The sequence below is a fragment of the Tinamus guttatus genome, unplaced genomic scaffold (genome assembly GCF_059628265.1).
Source record: "Tinamus guttatus ecotype Peru unplaced genomic scaffold, ASM5962826v1 Tinamus_guttatus_pri_ptg000169l, whole genome shotgun sequence".
NCBI classification, from domain to species: Eukaryota; Metazoa; Chordata; class Aves; order Tinamiformes; family Tinamidae; genus Tinamus; species Tinamus guttatus.
Window position 1 is genome coordinate 907,453 of NW_028288703.1, and position 24,457 is coordinate 931,909.

Here is a 24,457-nt window from a genome sequence, read left to right on the forward strand (position 1 = left end):
GTTATCTGCCGTACACCTTTCCTTCCCTTTGACCAGTAGTACAGCACAACCATTTCTCTCCTCTTTGAATGCCTATAGGATACAGTGCTGATGCAGATGTATGCTTTTTTACAACAGAGCGTTTTTCTTACAATAGTATGCAAAGCCTCATCTAAAACTTTCTTCATCAGTCACCCGTCTAGAAAATGAAAAGTCAGTACTACAAATGCCAGATCCTTAACATGATTGACTATGGTTGCTTTTAGTCAGCAGAAGGTCTCTGAATAACAAATGACTTGTCCACTTGATCTCTGACAAGAAAGACCATTGAAGCTTGAATGTCATTTACACTCCATCAAATACTAATGCTGACGGAAATCGGTGGGTTTCAGTGACTCCCGCCGCGCTCCAGCGGGACTGGGGAAGCGCAGGGCCACCGAGCACGAAGGCTGCGGACGGGACCCGCACGGCGCTCGGCATCGCGCCAGGCCTGCTGCGCTGGGATCGGCGCTCCCGGGAATGACACACTGCACAAACGGGCGCGCTTCGGTCAGCACGGCTCTGCTGTGGAAAACACCAGATGGAGGGAAAAGGGTCACTTTTACTAAGAGTTTTTATCGGAAAATAAGGAAAGCTTGCTGTACGGAAACATGCAGATATCCCTTATTTTGCAGCTGGGGAGTATCAATAATTTTTCTCCAGGAATGGGTCTCTATGTTGTCAGATTTGTATTTTATTATCAATAGGAAAGTCCCAATTTAAAAAATGACTTTTTTGAAGTGGTAGAAATGGGCCTTGGGATATAATGAATACAGTACATCTCTCACCCTATAGGTAGTGTTTACAAGATTTTAAGCTGTAGTACAAATATTTTACAATATAATAAAATAGTTGATTATGGCATGAAAGCCATAAGATTTGACTTCTCTGTAATTTTATGTACAGTACACATTGATCAAAATAAGATCTACTATAGAAAAAAACAGATTATTAAACTGCAGTGTAGTAAACATCAATATAGCGTAGCTATGTATTTCATTTAAAACATTTTGCAGAATAATTATAGCTGGAACAAAGAAAGCTTAGAAAATTTCAGTGCTGGAGCTTTTTTTTTTTTCTTTTCTTTTTTGCATCAGTTGCAAAGAGGTTCTGATACTCCATTCTAAATTCTAAAAAATACTTTGATTATACTATACGTTGTTACAGCCTTCAACTCTGGACCTCATCCAGTTTCCTGTGGAACTAGAGGAAATCCAGTTCAAACCTTAGGTTGTGCTGTTTCTAAATGGCATCATACAAACTGCCAATTTAATTAGCATTTTCCTCTGCGTCATTAGTAGCATAATTGAAGGCATTTTCCTGAAGAATAAAAGTGACTGCCCCTTGTTTTTTATTTAAAATCACAAATGGACACCCGGGGGTCAAAATAAGAAGTGGTAACTGATTATATCATTATTCCCATGTTTCCTCTTTGACATTCCTGTAAGAATTGCAATACAGCCAATTTGCATCTATAGTAACCTAAACGGAATGGGGTTGTATAAAGAGGAGCTCAAGCACCTATAGAGGTGACTACTACAAAAGGCAGTACCAGCTTTTACTCTAAAGCATGACGTTCTTTCAAGACCTTGGTCTTGCAAACATTTAACATTAAGCATATGAGTAGTCCTACTAAAGCAAGACTCAATCATAGGCTTGTTCACTGGTGGAGTTTTCTTTTATTCATACATATTTTTAGATGACATATTAAAAAAGCTAGAAGGAGGAAAATAAACCTTTAATATGAGGTGAGCTAACCATCAGTGTACACACGCAGCCTTCAACACCGCATCTGAATGCAGAGAAACTCCGGGATGTTGGTGGCTATGTCAGACCATGAGTTTTGGTGGTAAAGAGAAATTGCTCAAGGATTTTTCCCTTAGTCAGTGGCAAAAACCAGTACTCCCAAGTGAACATCTCTCCTTTCTAGTGCAACACCCTGCAGATGTGACTAAGTCAAAAAATAATTTCTAAGAAAATGTTCCAGCATACAACACATGTACTGCCTTTCAAACCCTTCCTCGCTCATTGTCAAACGATGATGTAAAGAATTATGTAAGAAAACGAACAACCCAAAAAAAAGATAAAAATTAACTTAATTTACACAACAGTTTAAAAAAAGTTTGTAGCAATGATAGAAAAATAATATAAAGGCTAAATATATAAAATGCCAGTTCAACAGTATAAAGCTTTGGTAGAGCAGGTAAAGAGCATAGCACCAATAAACTCCAATGTCAATACACGCCTCAGTATGCATGAGCTGTGATGAATATGTAAATTTTGGCAAGGAAAGTGGTGTATGTTCCCTGACGCCACAGTTTCATTTCTACATCTAATAAAAAGTCTTTAGGCTCCTTCACTTGTCGCTGGAGATAGACGATACCCGTGTAGGAGTTGAGCCTCCTGGTGCTGAAGTAGTTCTCCTCATTTCCCTTGTTGATGGTAAGGATGATGTTGTCCCCAGCGTAGGCAGGTGACGGGCCAATACGGAAGATATGAGCTGGGACCACGATGTTGGTTTGGAAGTTCAGCTGGTAGTAGGTAATGCGCACGGGAGTGTTTTGGCAGTCCAGGTAATTAAAACAGCTGATGCGCTCACACCTCCTAAGAGAAGAAAAACAAACTGTGTTCAGTGTCCATGCAGTCATGAGTGAAAAAAATGTAAATTTCAGTGAACAGCTAAGTCAAAAAGATCTCCGGCATGTGATGGACAAACAGCTGACTAGGCAAACGTCAGCTGAGTAACTCACCCTTGTGTGTTCTGCCTTTGCAGAGCTGCAAACATTCATAAATGCTACAGATGTCAGAGTACAACAGAGTAAGGGAGCCCGGGGACATGGAGAGCAACACCTGGGAGCGCCCCATGGGCACAGGGAGCCGGAGAGCCAGGCTGGCGACGACGTGGCGGCCCAGCGCTCCAGGAAAACCAAAGCATGGCACCCACAGGGAGCCAACGCACACGAGCGAAGGGAAGCTCCCGAACTTGCAAATCTGCTAGTTCTGGGAACCAGAAAAGCATCTGTTATAAGCAACTTAGATTCCCTGTCCTGTGAATAGAGAGTTTTACTCTCAGAGGAAGCAGCCTCCAAGGAGCTCCAGGGCTATGGGAAAGGGAGCCCCCAAACGTCTGTAAAATGGCCTGGCAGACTCTGCTGTGAGAGCAGCATCACGGAGGATCTTGCGGAGGCCACAGCCTAGCGCCCTGCAGAGCGCCCCGCGGCCAGCCTTACATGTCGGAGACTTTGCGGTAGTTGGCCGGGCACTCGAAGGACAGGCAGCGGAAGCTGCCCTGGATGTTGTAGCAGGACTCGGCAGCGGAGCAGTTGTGGGTCCCGATGGCACACTCGTCGATATCTGGCAAGCAGAAGCGCAAGGAAGGACACACAGTCAGTTCACAACCAGAGAGTAACCACAATTTTATGGGCCATAACATGCTTATGAGATGAGGCCTGTGTGTGAGAGCACCCCATGGTCTGGAGGGGCTCACGCGTTGGCCGCCAGGCCGCTGCGTTACCCCCTCAGCAGTCACGATGGTGCCACAGACATTCCAGCGCGCAGGATGTGAGGTGCAAGCACGGACGAGCTGCACTAGGCTCTGCTCACAGCACCAGCCTCTCCACACGCGGGAGCAATGGAGGAAAGTGCGTTGACTCCGCTCGCCCTAAAATTCAAACATCTTGTGTGGAAAAAGCTGATTTTCCTCCTTGACATCCTATTGTTACTACCAAGAGCTCACGCGGCCAGCAAGAGCGCCCGCGGTGCTGCCCGGCGTCCCTGCCTGGCACAGGGCCTGGCCGGCTCCAGCCGCGGCGCGTGGCCAGCGCTGGCTCTCTCCCTCCGGAGGAGGTTGACTGTTTACCCGGACTTTGCAAATATTTGCATGATTTGCAAATCTAACCATCCTCATTCCAGGTTTGTTTTAACTGCAGGACAGAATAAACATTAAAAGGAAAATAGTTCTTCAAACCCCAGAGCTCCTTCTCTTGCTACTTCCCCCTGTAATAAAAAAGCACCTGAGGCTCAAAGTGAACACGAGCAGCGAGGTGGAGCTGCATGTGACGCTGTTTGCCCTCTTTTCTCTGGCGTGTCAGAGGCAGTGGCATATGCAATATTGTGAACTAGGCTGAAGGGGAACAAAATAAAATAACCCATTCAACACCACGTGTGTTAAACCATATATCTAGGTGCCTCATCTACACATTTCTTTAACACTGCCAGTGTTCAAGACGGTGACTCCACCACTTCCCTGGGCAGCCTGTTCTGGTGCTTGACTACTCTTTCCATGTAGAATTTTTTCCTAATACTCAACCTGAACCTCCTGGGGTGCAACTTGAGACCATTTCTCTTATCCCAGCAGTAGTTATTTAGAGATCAAGTCTCGCCTCCTTACAACCTCCTCCAGGTAGCTGTAGAGAGTGATAAGGATTCACACATCCTTCCAGGACGTCCAGAGTGAAAAGGGACATGTCTGGAGACCTCCGTCCCAGCAAACACACATCATCAATGGAGGCGAGCACTAAGTTCATCTACATGTTGGTCTAATGCGATAAAAATGACTCCTCAAGAATAAACAAATCTCATCAGAGTAAGATCAAGTGGTGTTTAAAGCAAGCAGGTATTTCAAGCAAGCACCAACTTTTTGAGAGTTGAGAAGGCTGAGCTAAGTTAGGAGAAGGATTTATGTACACACAAAGATTGGCCGGGATCAGAGCAGGACGTGAGTGCAAAGCAGAGCCACCGCCACCGTTCAGCTGCCTCATGCAGGAGCCCCACGGGCCACAAGGCTGGTAGGAATATGGCAACTTCAGAACAACACTTAAAACATGCACAGATTTAAAAACTTAAGTTAAGCATAAATATTTCCCAAAAATAAGAAGTAATGTTGCAGAAGACAACAAAGAACAGCTAAATCTCAAAGACACTTCTTGGCCTAGAGCATGGATGTGGTTACCTAAAGAATATTTATTCACAAGCCCAAGCCACGGTCCTTAAAATGCTGAAAACCAGATGCAATAACAGGGCTCCAATTTGAGCAGAAAATATTGGCAAAGATCTCACAGTCACATTGTGTACTCCCAAAAGTCTAGACAACACACGGAGGTTTTAAAATGAAATAAATACTAACAGACAGACCATGCGGGCTGCGTAGGGCTCTGCAGCTCTGCCAGTCGTTGCAGAGGAGAGACACTGGGGGAGAACTGTAACCTCCCTCCCCTTCCTTCCCTTGGATGAGAACTGGTCTTGTGCGCTGCACTGAGGGGTTAGAAGTCCAAAGAAAAGTACACAAGAGGAAGCGAGAGAGAATCAAAGCAAATTAAACCCCTCACTGATTCTCAAAAGTGCCCTCAGGTGAAAAGAAAATTTCTTCCATATTGTGTTTATTGTCATAAAAACACTCAGTCCACCAGCCTGGCTATGCTGCAAAAATACCATTCACAGTTCCGCCAAAATGATCCATATGCTGACGCTCTATTTCAAGAAATCTAACTCATCTGTCTGAGACGAGAGAAAGGAAATCTGAAGAACACACTCCTAGTAACTCACAACCCAAGAGCTGGCTGGCTGGCGAGCAGCTGGGGCCAGGTCTTGGGCAGAAGGGACCTGGTACAATCTCCTTGCATTAACCCAACTGACATCAATTCAGATTGTCCCTTTGACCATCTTTTCAAGCAGGCCTCAACATGAGCTGGCCCGTTACACCCCTTGCACAGCTCAGCAGGCCGCACTGGCTTCACCGGTGCCAAAAAATGGGAGGCACTCAGGGCTGCTCCCAGTGCCCGACTAGATGCAACGCAAGGTTGCCTCACGTGCCCAACTTGGCAAGTCGGCTCCCTTCTCCCAGAAGGAGGACACTTGTCCCAGGCTCTGCAAGCCCTTTGGAAACGTGCTCCAAGCGTAGCTCACTGTGCAGGACCAGCCTGCGTGACAGGCACCGGGCGCGATGTCACACCATGCCGCCGCCGTGTCACACCATGACGGCCCCTGCCGCTGTGGGCACCCCAGGAGAGCTATAGCCACAGATTTTCTAACGGTGGCTTTTACACGAGAGGTTAAAGCATACCTCGGAGGATGATTCTGAGGCCCAATATAACATCACCTACAAAAAGAAAGCTCCTCACAAGACCCACTCCCTTGGAAGGGCCTTGCTCTCATTGAGTCAGTTTCTCTGCTACAATGGTAATATCAACTATGCTCATGTCATTCATGATTTATGCAGTGTAAATTCACTGCTGTTACCAGTGAGAATTTAAGTGTAGAGGATACATAACAAAAAGTTATGTGGAGGGTTCCTGAAACCCAAAGAGCAGGAAATGCCTGGCAGTTAGTGTAACTGGCTGCAGGGATGTGTGCGGAGTGCATGAAGGTAATCAGATCCTCCATCATCATTACACCGTCAGGGCATCCTTTGGAAATGGGGGCTCACTTCAAACCAGACAGCTGCACACCAGATGAAAAGCTCCAGACAGACAGCACACATTTCAGTGATTCTGGAGAGGATGGGTGGGGGCCGGAGGGTACATGTCATTCACATTAACATTTACTACAGCCAACATATTCCAGCTTAGATGGCAAACTTCAACATGTCCCAGCCCCATGCAACTCCTAGATTCACTCTCCTGGCTTCTGGGGTAGGAAGCTCCTGCAGCTCCTGGTGAAGCGGCGGATTTGTACATCTGCCACCTCTAAAAAATCAGATGACTTACTGATGTGCCAATACTGATAGCACATGCAAGCAATCAAACGCCTCAACTTGTTCAATAAACTCACTTAAGCAAGAAACACCGAGAAACTCGCCTAGGCAATTGCCTTACATTGATAGGTGAGTTGCAACAGCTACTTCTTAAATCCATGGAAAAACTGACACTGCAGATATCAACAGATGGCAAGTTTGTCAAATACTAGCCTTTTAACAAAGACTAGTTACCAAAATGGAAACTTGAACTTCTGCAATGTCTTTGATCATTCTAAAGATTAAAGTTTCATGTTATCATCCTTCCAGTTCCTCGAGCTCATCATTACCTCGGCAAGTTCGTCCATTTGCTGCCATGGTGTATCCCTGCTCGGGACAGGCGCACTGATAACTGCCAGGAACGTTCACGCAGCGGAAAGTACAAAGGATGCCTGCACTCTGTGTGCACTCATCGATATCTGGAAAAAATACGAGCACATAAGAAAAGTTACAAACCTGAAAAGAAAGCTGAGGAGCACAAGGAAATTATTACGTGACACACACTTCTCTTAAGCAGGAATGAATGCAACCCTAAAAGTGTGATGTTGCTCTGGGACACTGACAGTGCTCTCTGAAATGCTGAACATAGGGTTTTGCTCCCCAAAATACTGTCTGCAAGATGTTGTAGGGACTGAAGGAAAGTCCAAGGCACATCTGAGTTTGAAAAACTCTCTCCTGTATTCTGTAACTCACCCTCTGGGATTGCTTTGGGAGATTCTTCTGCTTGAAAGAATGAGGATTTCTTCACCAGTTCTCAAACAGAGACTTTCTGGAGTTAGTATATAAGAGAAATAGGTGTGTGCATGAGAGCAAGCTGCACTTCCAATAGCTGGAGCTTCTGCAGCAGAGTATGGTACAACTCAACCATCTTTGGGCGCTACCTGCAGCAGCAAGTGCTGCTGAGATTTACAGAGCACTCACTGTTGAAGAGCATAAACATATTTCATTTGATGTGGCAGAGCAGCAGCCTCACCTTTACATGAATGCCCATCTTCTGCTAGCTGGAAACCTTGCCTGCAGTAGCACTGATAGGAACCGTAAACATTGGCACACTCCTGGCTGCAGGGACTTGTATCACATTCGTTCACATCTGTATCCAAAGCAAAGCCAAAACATTGCACAGCAGGTCAGAACAGTAACTCCCACCACATCCTGCCCCTGGGAACAGCTGTTACTGGATCCTTCTGGACAGGGTGGATAAAGGGGGACCAATTCACCCCCCAGTTCAGCTTCTGCCCCCTTGGCCCCATCCCGTGAAGCATGAGGACATGTGCTGCACCTACATTTCATTCCTATGTATGTCCATGTAGAGGCATGCAAACATGTGTTTCACATCTGATATGTCACAGCTAGTAAAGAAACACAATTGTCTCCCAAAAAAAAGTATGTGAAGGAAAGGAAGAAAGGGGAGAAACAAAAATGAAATAACCCAAGCTTTGCTGTAGTTGAAATATTTCAAATGAAACCCCAAAACTTTGAGACACTCGGCTCACTTCACGATGAAGAAAAAATATGTCCTAGTAGCATTTTAAGTGCTATACACCATATATGTTGTAACTACAGGAGTCTACATCAGCTTTAATGCCTTCATAAGAGAAAATAAATAGTAATACACTCAGAGCTCTTATCTTGCAGTGGAAACAGATGAATTTGTGAGCACTGCAACACATTCCAGTCATCTGTACCGTAAGGCTCCTCCACTGGAGATGCTCTCTAACTCCAGGAAAGCACCTTGGCACCCACTAAAACTGTACTGCTCTCAGCTCTCTATATTGCAGTATCTTCCAAAAGTGCCATTTCCCAAACCAGTGAAATAGCTCAAGGACAACGAGTGCTCTGGGAGGCGAAACTGCCAAATGCAAAGGCAAAATAAGAGCGTCCGAGTACCTGGCCTTCTGAGGGGAAAAGATGAAAATCGCTATACAATAAGTTGAGAGTTGAGTTTTCTTTAAAGAGAAAAGAGGCACCCAGAAGGTGTATGGTATCTAAACCTTTTAGTGATATCGTGACCCTGAACAGGCACCGGAGAACTGGCAGCTCTGCCAGTAGAAAGCTCCCCCACAGCACCTGGTTGATGTGTTAAGGGATTAGGACTAGGGCTTGTCAGCTCCTCTCTGACAGCTTGGAGGCTAAATTCAGAACCTAACAATCTGAGCAGGATTACCATGGGGTCATCATATTTACATCTCTGCCACCCTTTGATCCACAGCACAAGCTCCACGCCACGGGAGCGCCGGTACCTTCGCAGTGCTTCCCATCGTAGGACAGGCGGAAGCCAGAAGAGCAAGTGCAGTGGTAGGAGCCAGGCGTGTTCTCACACGTGTGCTGACACAGGCGCCCGGGGTAGTTCCAGCACTCGTTTATATCTGCCAGCACAACAAGCAAAGACACAGTCAGCTTACAAACAAAAACACCAAAGGAGATGCAGGAGGATATTCTAAAAGATGTCAGAGTGATTTGTAGACCACAAAATGCTGCAACTTCAGGTTTTATGCCATCTACCTTTGTGCTCTAAATGGTCTATGGCAGCAATAAAATCTAAAGTGCTGCATCATGGTCTCTTATGGAGAAGACTTCAGGAAGATAAATTTCCACAGCGGGGGAAGCATAACCTATAGAAAAGTGCTTTGCAAATGACTTTAATCAATAACCTGCGGCCAAACTAAAGCAAGGACACCGGAGCTGCAGGCAGTGCCGCAAGAGCTGCGCAGGCGGCAGCGCCCGGAGCAGCGCCCCTGCCCTCCAGCCACTGCACCAGCAGTTACTGCACTGCACAACCAACACCGTGTCCTCTGCAGTGGTGCTAACGGCGCCCGGGGCGCCGAGGCTCGGCGCCGCCGTCACGGCCCTACCCCTACGTACCGATGCAGGCCCTGCTGAACGCGTCGTACTGGTAGCCCATCTTGCAGTCGCAGCGGTAAGCGCCGGGGACGTTGTGACAAACCTGCCCTTCCCCGCAGCGGTGCACGCCCGTCTGACATTCATCCACATCTGCACCAGCAGAGACAGCCATTAGTTTAGACACAGTTCGCTGAATGTCAGAGTTTACAAAGAAAGAAAAAAAAAAAAAAAGAAAAACAGAAACAGAAACACTTAGGGCCATCCCCTCCACACAGGAGGTAGAATATCAGCTTTTCCACTCAGCTTTTCTCAAAGTCAGAGGTACATATCTCTAAGTCAAACTTTGAAAAGAAAAACAGTATTTCAAAAGTGAAAATGCAATGGAGATTTCATGGCATATTCTGCATTTCAATGTAAACACATTTTGAATCTGATCAAATCATGACATTTAAATACCCTATTCTGATGTTCTGTCATTACATGAGTCACAACAAGCCATTTAAATCAAGAACTAGCCAGAAATTCTGCTCATCCCTTGACTAAATCACTCCTCTTTCCCTTTCTACCCTGCTTCTGCTGCCCACCTTTTGCTCTTTTCCGAAGTTGGTCTCTTTTCTCAATTCACCCAAAGTTTCATATACCTCATGGCCTCTCATTCAAAATCCAATATCAACAAATTACGTGCTCCTCCACTCACATGTGTCACCACCAATCTCAGTTTAACAACCCTCAGAGGAAGACGAGAGTTTTCAATATGGACTGATTTACAAGACTTAGAACATGACTAAATAGCTCATCAGAATTTAGCAAATCCCTGTTACCATCTGTGACAAGAAGCATCAAAAACTCTGACAAAGCCTCCAACATTTGTGTTTATTACAGTGCTCTGAGTTCTGCCATTTTCTAAGTCACCAGATCCTTCTTTTCTATCATCCATTTCTTTACTTCACACCCCAGGCCTCGGTTCATGCAGTATTAATGACGATGGCAGCCACGTTATGACTGCAGGTTCTCCACACAGTGGCCCTTCCAAATTCACAAATTCTTGCAATGTTTCATTTCAGAGAGTCTCTGGGCAGTTTCTCCACCACTCGTCCTTAAGGTTGCTTTAGAAAGCAGTCACTTGCCGAGAAAATGATAGGGAAATGTGAGCAAGTTTCCAAACCTACACTTAGGTTTGGAAAAGTGGAGAAAATATTAAACCTGGTGAGAGGTTCAAGCAAATACTGTTCTTCTGAACTCTGACTTCTTCAGTACACATTCAGTCCCTGCCAGCACTGGGTTAGTGACGACCAGGAATCTGCCCAGTAAAGAGTGGGCCCAGGTTTCTGCTGAAATGCTGCCTTCTTATTTTCTTTCAGATCAGAGGAAGCATCAAAACAAGAAGTTTTTAAGGCAGATACACATTTTCACATCAGCAGTTTTATTTGCAATGAATTCATGCATGCAACCATTTCATTAGTTTCTGCAAAATTATATATTCTTTTGCATACAGCCTTTAACCAGTTCTATTGCACTATCCCATCAGAAGTGTGCTACATTTCATGGTATTACATGTGCATAATTACAGTGCTTTTCAATTAAATGTAAGAGGTAGCTTTTAATAACTGATTTACTGAATGAGAAAAAATGAACATTTCCAAGGAAAAATAATCCTCTAAATGGAGATGACAACAGAAGTTTAGTTCTGCTCCAGAAACACATCCAGATGACGTATTTTATGGTACTTTAAGTAAATCTGAATTAGGAGTCCAATTAACCATCGTAATACCTTTGAGAAAGTAGTCTTTACCATAGAAATGGGAAATTAGGACCATATGCTTTTCCTTTTTCTCCTCCATACTCTCTTCCTACTCAAAGGAACGCATACCAAGAAAAACACCGGCTGCAAGCCGAGACCTTGCACGCCCAGCATTGACAGAGGTATCTCCAAGTAACACGAAACATTTGTTTTCCTAAAATTAAGTAGAAACGTTGCCAAATTCTCCAAAGAGTTTCCCTAGCTCTGCTCTTTAAAAGCATTGTCAAACATGTAAATTAGAAACAAAGGAACATTACCAAATACTTTGCATCAGGTCATCTCATCATGCCTTAACTGTATAACTGCTGTTATACAATAAAAACAATCTCAGAGTCCCCTCACTTCAGGTGGTGCAAACGGGCCCAGACTTGTTGGCTTTGCTGAGACAGGGGTGGTGGGAACCAGCTGAAGACCCGTCCCTGCACGACAGCTCTGCAGACAGAGCTTCTGCACCTTCCTTCTGCACAGCCAGGATATCTCAGGCTGTCCTATAATAAGGCAATAGATGATATTGCACCACTTTGCCCTGAGCTTAGGGAACGCGTTCCACTGTAGCTGTTTTAGGATGCTGTCTCCATTTCCTCAGCTAATTACGTTAGATATCCCGTTCTCCTGCCTTACCGACGCAGCGGCTCCCGTCCTCGCTGGCATGGTAGCCCCTGCTGCACGTCAGCATGTTCCTCTGGCAGGTGTAGGACCCAACGGTGTTGATGCAGTTGAATCCTGGTTTACATGGCTCAGGAAGGGATGTGCATTCATTAATGTCTGGTGAAGAAAAGGAGTTAGAATCCTGATAGTGACCCTTCTCTCCCAGCTCTCGCTTCCTTAATTTTGATTTATTGTACCACAAAGCTAAGGCTGATGAGGGTCTGTTACAGCAGTCCTTTCAAATTAATTACGCAAGTATGCCTATCTTCAAAAGAGCAATGTTTAGACTTAATTCATAGCAAGATTTAAGGAAAATTGCACATAATCAATGTACACCTACTGGACAGACTAAAAGGAACAGGAGAGGGCCAGTGCTGCTGCACGTATTGCAGGTGGCACCTACCAACACAGTTGCCCTCCGGGTCTTGCAGAAACCCGTCCATGCAGCGCTGCTTCGACTCGCAGTAGAAGGACCCTTCTGTGTTCTGGCAGACAAAGTTCACCTTGCAGCTATGAGTCCCTCTCTCGCATTCATCAATGTCTGTTAATTGGATCAAAACATCAGTGTGTGACTAGTCAAGCTGCAATTTTCCATAGCCTTTCAGGACTAGTTTCTCAGCGAGGAAGTCAGGGAGCAGCAGGTAAACCAGACACCCAGAACAGCTTGTGGCGTCACACTGAGGTGTGGGGATGTCACTCTTGGACAGTGGGCTTCTGAGCCGGGACGTTCTGCAACCCATGGGTTGCACCAACCAACATGGTCCCACCACAATGTTCACTGAACCTCTAGGAAACCACAGACAGGGAACACTGCCCATTTTAAAGTCCCAGGGACCCAGAATAAATTTAGAAATAAGGGCACCACACCAACCACATACCACACTATTCCAGAAGCTGATCGGTTCTCCTGCTCCTCAGCCCTCAGGGATTCTACATAAATTCCTGGCTAGGCTGAACAAGATGCTTAAAGGACCCCTGAGTTAAAGGGGGCAACTGCATGTTGTGCACAGGGTGCACACCGAGGTACACAGTTATACAAGCCCATTACCCAACCACCTCCGAAAAGTAAGCGCTGTAGTAACGTTACTGACAAACTTGGTGCTGCTCTGCAGCCAGGCTGAACACGGTTTTCTCCTTTTTACTAGTACATGAAATTACCTCGCAAATTAACTCCATCCATTTAATGCCTGCTTTCTAGGCACACTTCCTACAAGGCTCAAGCTTGGAAATTCAGGCCCAGCTGATCTCTGCTGAGCAGCTGTGGTATCGCTCTTAGCTCTTCATTGAAGGACGGAGATCCCAATACAAATACGGTCAAAGTTCACTCTCTGGGAATGTTTTCTAATCCTACATTAACGTACACTATTTCCTGAAAACTCTCCTCATAGTGAATGTATTTACTAGACAAATACAGTAAACTGTGCTATTCAGGAAAAAAAAATAAGATAAAATAAACTCCCCAGACAGACATGGGAGAGCCCCTGACACTTATCTTTCTGCTCTAACCCCTCAATTTAGTGCTGAAGTCATCAAGAAGACCCCCAGTCTTCCAGAAGCTGCTATATTAATAGATCTTTAAGCCATATATACGGAATGAGTTACAGAAAAATGTAGAACTCAGTATTTCATAAAATGTGAGAAAATCAATAGTCATATGTAGACAATTTTACACTCAGTAGTTTTGGAATAATAGTCCTTCTTATAAGTCATTAATTTAAAAGCAATTTTTTTTAAAAAAATTGTACATTTGATAATTTATTATAGCTACAATCTATGTTTAGAAAATAATATAGATTGCTAATAAACATTAAAAATGCTACAAAACCAGACACCAGAACAGGGGCTCAGCAGAGACCCTTCAAGTAATGCCATGTTTACTTAGGACAGCTGTGTATAAAGTAGCAATTCTGATAATTTCTATTTTATAGCATTTGTTACATGTCAAGCACTAACTTCTTTCCTTACGCTTCCCCTTCCCCAGCTGTCAGGAAACTGTAAAAACGTTTAGGAGTAAATAACCCTGACTTGTGACCTACGAAGGGATCCTCTTCGAGCGGCTGCAACGCTCAGTGCCGAGCACGGCCTCTCCAAGACTCCCTGTTAGATCCCTGCAGAGACCAAGAAGGGGGAGGCAGAGGAATAACCTCTTACCCCATGTAAATAAACGCAAAAGTAAATAAATGCAGGCGGGCCCCTGAGCACAGAAGGGCTGGACGGAGCCCCTGATCCGGGGGGCTGCAGGGAGCAGCGCTGGCGCCGTCAGAGCAGAGCGGAGCTCCCAGAGCAGCTCCCCTGGCAGTAACATCTCACCCTTCCAAGCTGGGCAAATCCTAAATCAAAAGGTTTTGGGTATTTCCAAATTATTCATCATAACTGTTGGAAAGTATCTCAAATTAAATTAAATTGAAAAGGGGCTTGTGAAGCCAAACATTTCCATGATGACCATGTTTTCTAGTTCAATTCTGGTATTACAGACCAGCAACAATAACATGCTCCACGGACCCTTTCCTCTCCTAATTAGTAACAGCAATTGCATCAAGTGAAAAGCAGTCTCCTTACCAACACATTCCCCATCCTTAAGTTCATATCCTGGCTGGCAGCTCAGTTCCTGCAGGCACTTAAAGGAGCCCATGGTGTTGAGGCAGTGCTCTCGCCGCTGGCACGTGTGCGCATCCGTCACGCATTCGTTAATGTCTACAAAAAGCAATCAGACAATTCAGTGCCTCATATTTATCAATAAAACTGCTGCTTCCTGCTCTCTTTGGGAAGGAGCCAAAAGCCCATGTGAAGCCATTTCTTCCGAAAGAAGGTGAATGTAGACAGTGGCCTGGTTTAAGGAGGTTAGTGTGGAGCTGCTGCGAGAGAGAGGGATTTCTAAGATTACTAAGAAGCAAAGAGGGGTTAAGACTGGAAAAAAAAGCTTTTTTTTCCTTTTTTTTTTTTTTTTTCTAAAATGTTCTCTCCCAAATCTTATGCACTAATGACAGCTCAATGTGACCATAACTCCCACCAAGCATCCGGCTTCCCTGCACAAAAAGCTGTTTTCACACTAGCCAACAGAGTAAGTACAGTTTAAATAAGATTTTCATTTTGGCTGGAACGTCATGTCCAGGTAGCTACAATATCAGACCTATAATGTCCCTTGCAGAGCACAAAACTAGGACAAGTGATTTTAAAAGCTTTTGCCTTATAAAATGCCTCAGCCTGTTTTCTGCTGAACAGATGAAGCAGAGCACTGAGGAATTTCAGCTCACTAGAGATATGGACAGGGTTTTGGAGGACCACTGTGTTAGCTGGGTGCCACTTCACTTTACATGTAGTTCAGCTCTATTTCACTTTGCTATTGCTTTTCTTCACGTGCTGTACATTTGCTTTCCGGAGCCAGCAGGTCCTCCCACAGCCAGGTTAGCACTCTGGATTCGATCCTCCTGCTGTTCCCTCGTGGCCACGGGGGATCTCCACTGTGCAACAGGCACCTGCCTGCCCCAAAGCTTGCGCGGGGCCACGGCCTAATCCCTCGACAGCTCTGTGACTGCAGCGCGTTAGCACGAAGTGTAGGCAGCAACATTCTCATAAGATGTCTTGGAAAAAAAACCAAAAAAGCAGTCACATGGCAGGAAAAGGGTATGAGCTGCTTTGGTAGATTTGTCCCACCTAACTAGACTTATTTCTTAAATAAATATGAGATTTTTAAAAAATATATTATAAGCAACCACTTAGCAGTGGACTAGTGCAATTCTTTCTACTGATTTAAACAGGTTCCACAACAGACCTGAAAATAAGGGGGGAGGATTTTACAGAGGGCCAAAAAAAATAGTATGATTTCATGTTTTGTCTACAGTCAACTTTAAGCTTTCTCAGTCCTTAGGAAAACAAGCAGAGCTGGCCTGACCATGTCTGAGGAAATTAAAATTATGGAAACCAGAAGATTACCTGCAGAATTTTGTTTTTGGGGAAAACTTTGTGCACAAGGGACAATCTGTTAAAGTTAATGGTTATGGCATGGGCTGAGAGGCAAGATTTAAACCAAGCCAGCGCTCCTCAATATGAGCGCGAGGGTGGGAAGAGGCATCTCTGGAAACTCCAGTCCGCTGAGCGGCTTATCCAGAGGCAGCCCGTGGCTCTGCTCAGCCCATGCTGCACCTACTACCCCTGCTTTGCTCTACCATAAGGCACAAGGGAGGGTCGAGCTCAAGAGCTTTATAAAACAGGACAATCTCCCCCTCTCTCCTTTCTCTCTGCCTTTGGTTATCCATAAAACCAAGCGTGCCAAGAGCCTGCCGCTCTTCGGTGCTGGAGACAACTCAACAAGCCAGCAACATTCCTGACAGAGCACTAGAAAAAAGGAGTTAGGGTTTCAGTACGAGACTGAGTTAATGACCAACATCAAACAGGCTTTTGTCTTCATCCAATACAGTTACAATGACTGTGGGATAGGGGAAGAGGATTTTTACAAAAATAGGAACAGTAATAATAGGAACAACTCAGTAATATACTGAAACACGAGTCATAGTTAATTTTTGACAGATTAACTTGGTCTATGTTTGTGGTAGCAACATTCCTCCCTCTGTCAGTAAAAATGGAGTGAAACATAGCCACATAACACACACTTTTCCTGGAACTATTGCTGAAAACAGGAACATTCACATGATTCTTCAGCATATCTGTTGCAGCTAAGAAGCTGACATTTTTGCAAAGGAACACTGGCATTCACCTACTATCTTTTCAATACACGGTTCCTCTCTACATTAAGTTCATGAAATGTTAAAGGCAGGCGTTTTTGTCCTGCGTCTGTAGTTAGTCTTGCATTGTTTTCTCTTCAAATTGCTTCAGCTCCATTTGTTTTATGGAGGACAGGAGACATCCGCTTTACCCAGAACTGCTTTTCCTTTGCAACCACGCAGCCCCTTCCTTAGCGCCGGTGCTCACGTACAGCCCCTGGCTTCAGCAATAAATGACCACTTACTGCCCACTCCGACAGGAGGGAAAAGTTTAGATGCGAGTAGGAAGGAGAACAAAACAGAGGCCTTCTGTCAGCGCGTGTGTGGGTGGCTGTAATGGCTTTGCCTGAAAGTTGCACGAAAAGCAAACCACGGTAGAAACATCCAAGCTGGCCTTATCTCTGGAGAACACGGAGCTTTCAAGCCTAAAGACGCTTTACTATCTATTCAAAAAAACACACCGAGGGGGTGTGTGCAAGCTATTTAAACAGCTGGGGGCTCTTCATTGTGCACAGCTGCCTTTCAGGAATTCTGCCTATCTGCTCCCACATGCACCTGGAATTATCACCTTCCACTGCCTGGCTAAAGGAAACTCAAGAGATAAAAGGTTATCCGCGGTTTTGCTGCTCTGCAAAGATCATTGCTCCTCTCCCTGAAATATGCGCATAGTAACATCAATGAAACAACTACCATTTGCAAACAAATTACTAAAGCTTTCCTCGGGGGCTTGAGATGGCTCAGGATGGGGCATAAAAGTAGTTAAGCTGGAAAAGGATATTGAGGCAAGTACGGCTGCAGCGAGGCAGCTGAACAAATCAGAAACCACAGTCTGCTTGTGGCTTCCCCCTTCACTAGCAAAGCAGGAAAAACGTTAAATGCAGCCACCACACAGCAGAGCTGCCTACGAGCAGGGGGGACGCCGGGCCGATCTGCTCAAAAGGGAGCGGAACGCCAACGTTTTCCAGCTTGTTTAACAAGGGTATCTGTAAAACCAGAACTGCCTTAGAGAAATACAAGCAGTGTTATTTAGTGAAGGATAAGAGGATATTTGAGTTTTACAAGTAAGTGTTGCCTCCTCCTTTTTTACTAGCAATGTCTGAACATCAGTGTCTTAACATCAGTCACGTAAAACTGCTATAATCTCATGTGGAAGAGACCAGGAGAGGAAGAAAGTAAATAACAGATCTTGCATCTTCTATAGCACCTTCTGCCAAAGCTGCTGAAAAACATGCATTAATTTAGCTTCAAAACACAGCTGGGAGATGCTGAAAAGGACAGATATATCCTTTTCAGAAGCAGAATCACTGAGAGGCAGATCCTTCAGCTGCTCACTTAACAGACCTTATTTTCAGGAGTGTGGTGCCCACAGCAGGCTCTGCTACAGCTCTGAAATGCACCATGCAGAGCATGGCCAGCTACAGATGCTTCCACGTCCTGGGCTGATATTTTAACTGTAAAGGCATCTTTCCTTCCAGCACTGTTCTGATAGACATTTAATTTAAACTAAATCATTACATTAAATTTGTATGCTTAGCAGTATCTGCCTGAAAAAAAAAATCCAATTTTGACAATTTAAAGGAAATCCAGAAGATATTAAATCACATTCCTGCCCAAAACTCTGACATTGTGTAAACTTTCCTGCTCATGCCCTCATGCCATATGATGCTCATTAAACATATGAGATCATAGGGCTTTAAAACATAGGAACAAAAATACACGCTGGGGCACCAGGACAGTGAGAAAAGCAATGCTCCGAGCCCCGGGAGAGGGAGAGGAGCTGGGGAAGGCTGGTGTCCCCGCGGGGCGTTACAGTCCCAGGCAGCCCTCATCTCTGCGGCCCGCGGACACGGAGAGCAGAGCTGCATGTCCACAACCCTCCGGCAACGCAGGCGCCTGCCTGGCTTCTGGAGGAGCCTCCCATGTGGAAGCTCTTTCCTAAGTGCAGGACAATGTTGTCCGAAGCAAGAGAAATCCCCATAAATACACTGAACGCCCCAAGAATACACTGGTAGAAGTAGATTGGCTTCCTAAATAGCAGCAGTGTTATTGCAACATTGTGATGCATCTTTGACTTTTATACCGAGAAATCTTTTCCAGAAACTGAGAGGACTAATCTGAATTCTAAAATTGAAGCATTTTGGAATGAGTCTTTTCTGCCTGGACCTGTGCAGATTTCTGGAGTTATACTTAGGAAGTTTTGCTGCTGTTTTCTGCCCAGGGATTTGGCAGCACTGCCACTGTCCAGAGAGATCAACTGCTATGTTGTCTTAGTCCACTTTAACAGTCATTAGCACTGCTGTGGTCATCATACCTATGAACTTTTACAACTTTTGAGCAAAATCACATGTAGCCTGATAATGTGGTGCTCATGAAAAAGCCAAATAGCATACAACTCATGATGTTAAATGGCTGAGCAAATGGTGCACATGTGTTTTTACTAACTCATATTGAAATGTCATATGCAAAAATGGCCAGAGAGCCTTTTAGCGCAAATGGTTTAAATGTACTGCATAGCATGAAGAATTATGATGCTATAGTGAACGGCTTACACCTATCATCTTACCCACACATTCTCTATGCCTGTTGAGTATAAAGCCCTCTGCACAGATCACTCTGCGGCTGACACAGGAGAATGATCCCAGTGTGTTCACACATAATTGTCTTCTGGAACAGGCGTGAGCACCTGCGAGGCACTCATCCAAATCTATAGCAGCATATTGTGACCAAAAGGGAAAACCAGAATCTATTAGAATGATTTCTGAAATGAGACAACTTTTCTTTCACACACCGGAGCTCTCTAAATGAAGTGTGTTGGAGCTGCTACAACAGCACCATACTGTAATATTTACAGTCTAACGGTGAAAACAGGGCTGGAACAACCTTCAGCAATCACCTCATCCTTGCTCTTGCCCCTTTGTCACTGCAGAAAGAACCATTCTCAGAGAAATGGGCAGCAACACAGATTCCTTGCAGAGCCTTTCTGGAGAGTCGACTGCAGCACATCACCCCTCACACCTTCACAGACATCTCTAATGCAGGGTATAGGCATCCGTTACTGAAATCTAAACTCACTACTTCCCGTGGCATTTCTGAATTTCTTCACCTCCTGTGGGAAGGAGGCTGCCTTGAAATGCCCGTTTTGATTCTGACATTAATTAATCAAATTAATTCCACCACACTTGAGTAAGCAGTGCAGAGTGAACATTTATCTTGTGATATTAAATTCCCATTTTATTTACAGACTATCTGGAATTTCAGCAAAATGATTTGTTATTCAATAAGATGCAAGATTAAGAGTGATGTGGATCACCTATGAACAATTCTGAGCACCAGAAACTTCTATTTGCTGGCTGCTTTTGGTCTCAAACTTACAGATTCATAATTAAGATAAGTCATAGGGCATTGCTTCTGACCTCCACATCTTTGCTGTGAAAAGACTGTCCAGAGACATTGACAAACTGGTTGGCAGGGGAAGCTGCCCGTGCACAGCTGGACACACGGGAGCGGGACAGGGAAACGAGGAGGGACAGAGGCACCGAGAGTGCAGGAGGCCACAGGGAAAAAGCCAAGGGTGACGGAGCAGCAAGAACTCCAGCTTGCCTTCACACACAACTCTCCAGTAACAGATACACCAGGTAGATGTGCCTCACACTTATGTGCCGAGCAGAGCTGCTAGTCCTTCTGCCAAATCATTTCAAAGGCAGGAAGGTTTTCTCTGTGCTGCCACTTTTGCACTTCACAGTGCTGAAAGTAGAGAAGCCTTAGGGAAATACCTACAGGTCTAAGATCAGCAGGATCAATACTAAAGTGTTTTAGCCCTGTGTCCGTGGCGAATCTCAACCACTTACCTTCACAAGAAGTCCCATCAGCCATGATAGTATATCCAGGCAAACAAGAGCAAACAACATTTCCTTCCACAACACTGCAGATGTGTTTGCAGGGGCCATTATCTATACAAAGTAAAATTGCAAAATATATTAAAGTTTACAACACGGATCAGCTGCAGTTCCAAACCTCTGGGTCAAACAAATATAAACCCAGCTGTGGCAGTGGGAAACCAACTTTGTAACATCTGCTCTGGGAGCCTTAATCACTACTTACAACCTGTGTCCCTCCTATGTGCATTGCCCACATTGTGCTGCCTTGCTTGTCCCAAACTAAACAGCAAGGGTGTAATAACCCTGAAATGAGAGCATAGCCTCAAATTACCTCCTCATGTTTCCCCTGACGATTCTTCTTATGCCAGAGGTAACAAATTAAGGATGTGCATTGAAATCAGATTGGGGAGGCAAGAATTGATACCTTTTTCCACCCTTCTACCCATTCCCCAGCCGTCCATGCCTGCAGTTCAGCCAGCTGACCTACCTTTACACTTGTCCTGCTCCTCCTGCAAGGAAGCAACGAGCGCAGGCTGAGCCGGGGAGGCAGCTGGAGGGACAGTGGCTTCTGCTTCCAATCTCGTCACTTGTCTTCTGTCGGGATCTGTAAGGCGGAGATGGAACCTGCATGGATCATCACATCCATCCAACATCCCAAGCCAAGAGTCCTCATCAGACCCTTCATCCCAATACACTGTGGTTTGTTGTAGGAGGAAATATTTTAGCGACCATGATAACTATCTGAAACCGTCCATTTCATAAGTTACAAAAAGCTGCTACCTCCGTATGAATAATCCATACCTCTGTTTGAGTAATCCAATTTCCAAGGAAGCCTGAATAGGGATTTGTCCCATGCCCTTTGGTTGTAGTTCAAGTGACACATGGAGCAAAGTGCAAGCCACCAGGCAAGGACGGCAGTAAGTTCCGTTTGCTTCGGCAGCCTCCTGCAATCCACACGTCTCCCATTTCCTTTTCACGGGAGCCCAACTCTGGCCAAGACCCGTGCTCGATGGACGTCACCGCACCAGGCTACGAGCCCGGGGTTGCCCCACTCCTTCCACGTGTCCCATGTGCCTCCCTCTCCTCGCCTGGCTGCTGCCCAGGCTGAGCTGGGCAAACCCCATGCGCCGGGCATCGCCGCGCTGCCCAGAGCGCTGCCCACCCAGGCACCGCACGCGTCAGCCCCGCGGCTGCCCGGGGCAGGAACAGCAAAGCAGGGCACAGACACGCGCCCAGGTGAGCCAGCAAGGCGCGCTGTGCTACGCTGAAACAACTGTTTTCTTTACCTCTCCGGGATTAGGCTCTTTCCCCAGATTTTAATATAAACAACAGAGCAGACAGCTGCCACGGAGACACGTTACTGATGCAAGTGCTGTAACATCACGTTGAGAGGAATGACATAACAAAAGCTCATTATTTGTTTTGGGTCAAAAATATTTGAAGTCTAAAGAACTTTGTCATTAGATGGCAACACTTCTTTTGCTTATTAAATAATTGAAAGCACTTGCAACTAATCTAAGGTTTGGACTTTTGTGATTATCTGATTTGACATCCTGCCATGGGAGAACTCGAGACATCAAAACAATTACAGCACAATAGGAATTCTTTATAAGACTTCCACCACTTAGATATATTTAGATATTATGTCACTGAAATATCTTAATGATTTTACAGAAAATTAAAGTTCAGGAAGCAATGCCATGTGTCTGAACTGAATAAAGTTTGTCTAAAGGAAAACTAACTGTGAAATACAAAATGAGCCACTGAACAAAATATATTTCACTATTTTTTTTTCCTGGGTTGGGGGGTTTGTTTGTTTTACAAATCCTCTTTTTAAAAGTAAAAAGTAATGGTCTGAACATACTAAATACCCACCCTGGTCTCATGGCATGGATGCATAAAAATCAGTAATCGCCTAAGCTTCTTGAAAGGGCATTCTTCCTTACACTAACCCAACCTGCTGAACGTCCAGGGAAAATGCACACGCACCCATGAAAAACCTCAGACTGAGATATTCAAAGAAATTGGAAAACTTCATCTCATTTCGGTTCTTTTCAAAAACTTGTGAAATGTTACTTTTTCAGTTTCAAATATTATTCAGTGCTAACAGAGAACTGAAGAAATTTTCCACCCTTTTCTACTTGCTCTTGGCAGAGAATCGAGAGTTTGAATTTTAAAAACTAAATACATAAGAAAGCAAGCAAACAAAAAAGAAAGAGTGAAAATCCTGAAACGACAACCAGCAATGACACCTGAATAACAAAATGGTCAAAGGCTCAGACTAGGCCTTCTTCTGATCATGGAATTTGGTACATATTACTACTTCCCATAATTTTCCAGAATCTGGGCCTTTCTATCTTGTAATTATCTTGAAAGTTTCTGAGGAGAAAAAGGAGTAAGACCATAAATTCCTACATGGAAAGTGGACTTCCTTTTCTGGAAGGAAGGAAGATGACAATCTAACTCTCATTTAGTTACTAGGGATCATTGAATAAGGTGAGCTTCCCAGTTCTAAACTTGAATGTCTGACAGTTGTCAAAAGGAATTTATAGATCCTAGCTGGTCTGTATAGAGACAATACAGGAAAGCTTGGCACATCAGTGAAAGTGGAAAGCCAAAGACACCATCATCCACGGTTTCTTGCCCATTTCCCTCACCTGGAGAACAGCTGGTCCCATCCTCTTGCAAAGTGAACTCTGGGAAACACGAACACTTGTAAGATCCCACAGTGTTTATACACAAATGCTGGCAGAGCTCCCCACCATAGATAAGACATTCATCCAGGTCATCTCCAGGCAAGTTATTTGACAATTCAGCTTCGTTACTGATGGACAAGGCTTCGTTGTGATCGTCAGTCTCTGAAACTAAGAGCACAGCAAAACACACAGCTTCTCTAACAACCACTTTTGACATTAGCACCATGCAGTAGGGAGCATTTAGGGCACTACTCTCATGCTGTAAGGCTGGAGGGAGGGATGCTTTGCTGGAGGCACTGTGAAAAAGGGTGACCTGGGAAGGTCACCAGCTCACCTAGGATATCCTTGGGGTTAAAGCCTAAGAAACACTGCAATTTTTAACAGGCACCTAAAGGGTGATGCTCAAAGGAACATGAGCTCGTGCCCATGGAAGAAGTGTCGCTGTCTAAGCTCCAAATTTGTCACTCTCGATTTGTTGCGTCTCCAGCTGCAGGGATTTGACTTCACTCTCAAGATCACTAGGGCATATGTTGAAAGAGCAAAAGAAAACATGCGTAGCTTGCACTGCTCTGCTGCTTCTCCAGTGCATGCAGTGGGAGAAGTGCTATGATGTTCAGTGCTACACTTGTATTTTTAGCTCAGTGGGTTATGTAATCTGTTCCCATAAGGTTTCTTTGGTATCATAATCCATGGCCTACTTTGGGAAAAAAAAAATCATAATTACTTTCATGCAGACTCTTTCAGGATTTTTGCTGCTAAAGACACTGACCAGCTTTACCTTTGCATCCTACATGGAGGAGGAGGTTTCCTACCACCAGCAGCCTAAAAGTGTCCTCTTTTATTTAAATAAAAATTAAAAGGAAAGAAATAAAGGCAGAGAAGCTGCCAGGTGCCAGGCAGGTCTCACCTAGCTGGCCTTCACCCCATGTTCTGCAGTGTGTGACTTTAATAAACATTTATCTCTCAGAGAACATTTCTTATTTTTGTTTGATGTGTAACAGGTTTCTGTACCCTGTGACTAAAGGAAAAAAAAAAAAAAAAAAAAAAAACAACTAAAAGGCAGATATGTTACAAAGATCAGAAACACCGACATATTTCAGGACTGTTTTAAGAACTCTCTACTT

At 44.7% G+C, this 24,457-nt stretch overlaps 1 protein-coding gene across 1 annotated transcript in view; it reads right to left on the reverse strand.

Annotated features, from left to right (window-relative positions):
• Positions 1–692: 692 nt before the first annotated feature.
• The window catches only part of FBLN2 (fibulin 2), a 67,605-nt gene continuing 43,840 nt past the window's right edge, over positions 693–24,457 (reverse strand). Inside the window, exons 6-17 of the mRNA XM_088522866.1 lie at positions 23,295–23,501; positions 21,125–21,241; positions 20,608–20,709; positions 14,598–14,732; positions 12,442–12,579; positions 12,012–12,155; positions 9,611–9,739; positions 8,989–9,114; positions 7,722–7,838; positions 7,039–7,167; positions 3,249–3,372; positions 693–2,622 (exon numbers count right to left, since the gene is read on the reverse strand). Of these exons, the coding sequence (XP_088378992.1) occupies positions 2,265–2,622; positions 3,249–3,372; positions 7,039–7,167; positions 7,722–7,838; positions 8,989–9,114; positions 9,611–9,739; positions 12,012–12,155; positions 12,442–12,579; positions 14,598–14,732; positions 20,608–20,709; positions 21,125–21,241; positions 23,295–23,501 (1,826 nt within the window). The 3' untranslated portion in view covers positions 693–2,264. The remainder of the gene's footprint in view (positions 2,623–3,248; positions 3,373–7,038; positions 7,168–7,721; positions 7,839–8,988; positions 9,115–9,610; positions 9,740–12,011; positions 12,156–12,441; positions 12,580–14,597; positions 14,733–20,607; positions 20,710–21,124; positions 21,242–23,294; positions 23,502–24,457) is intronic.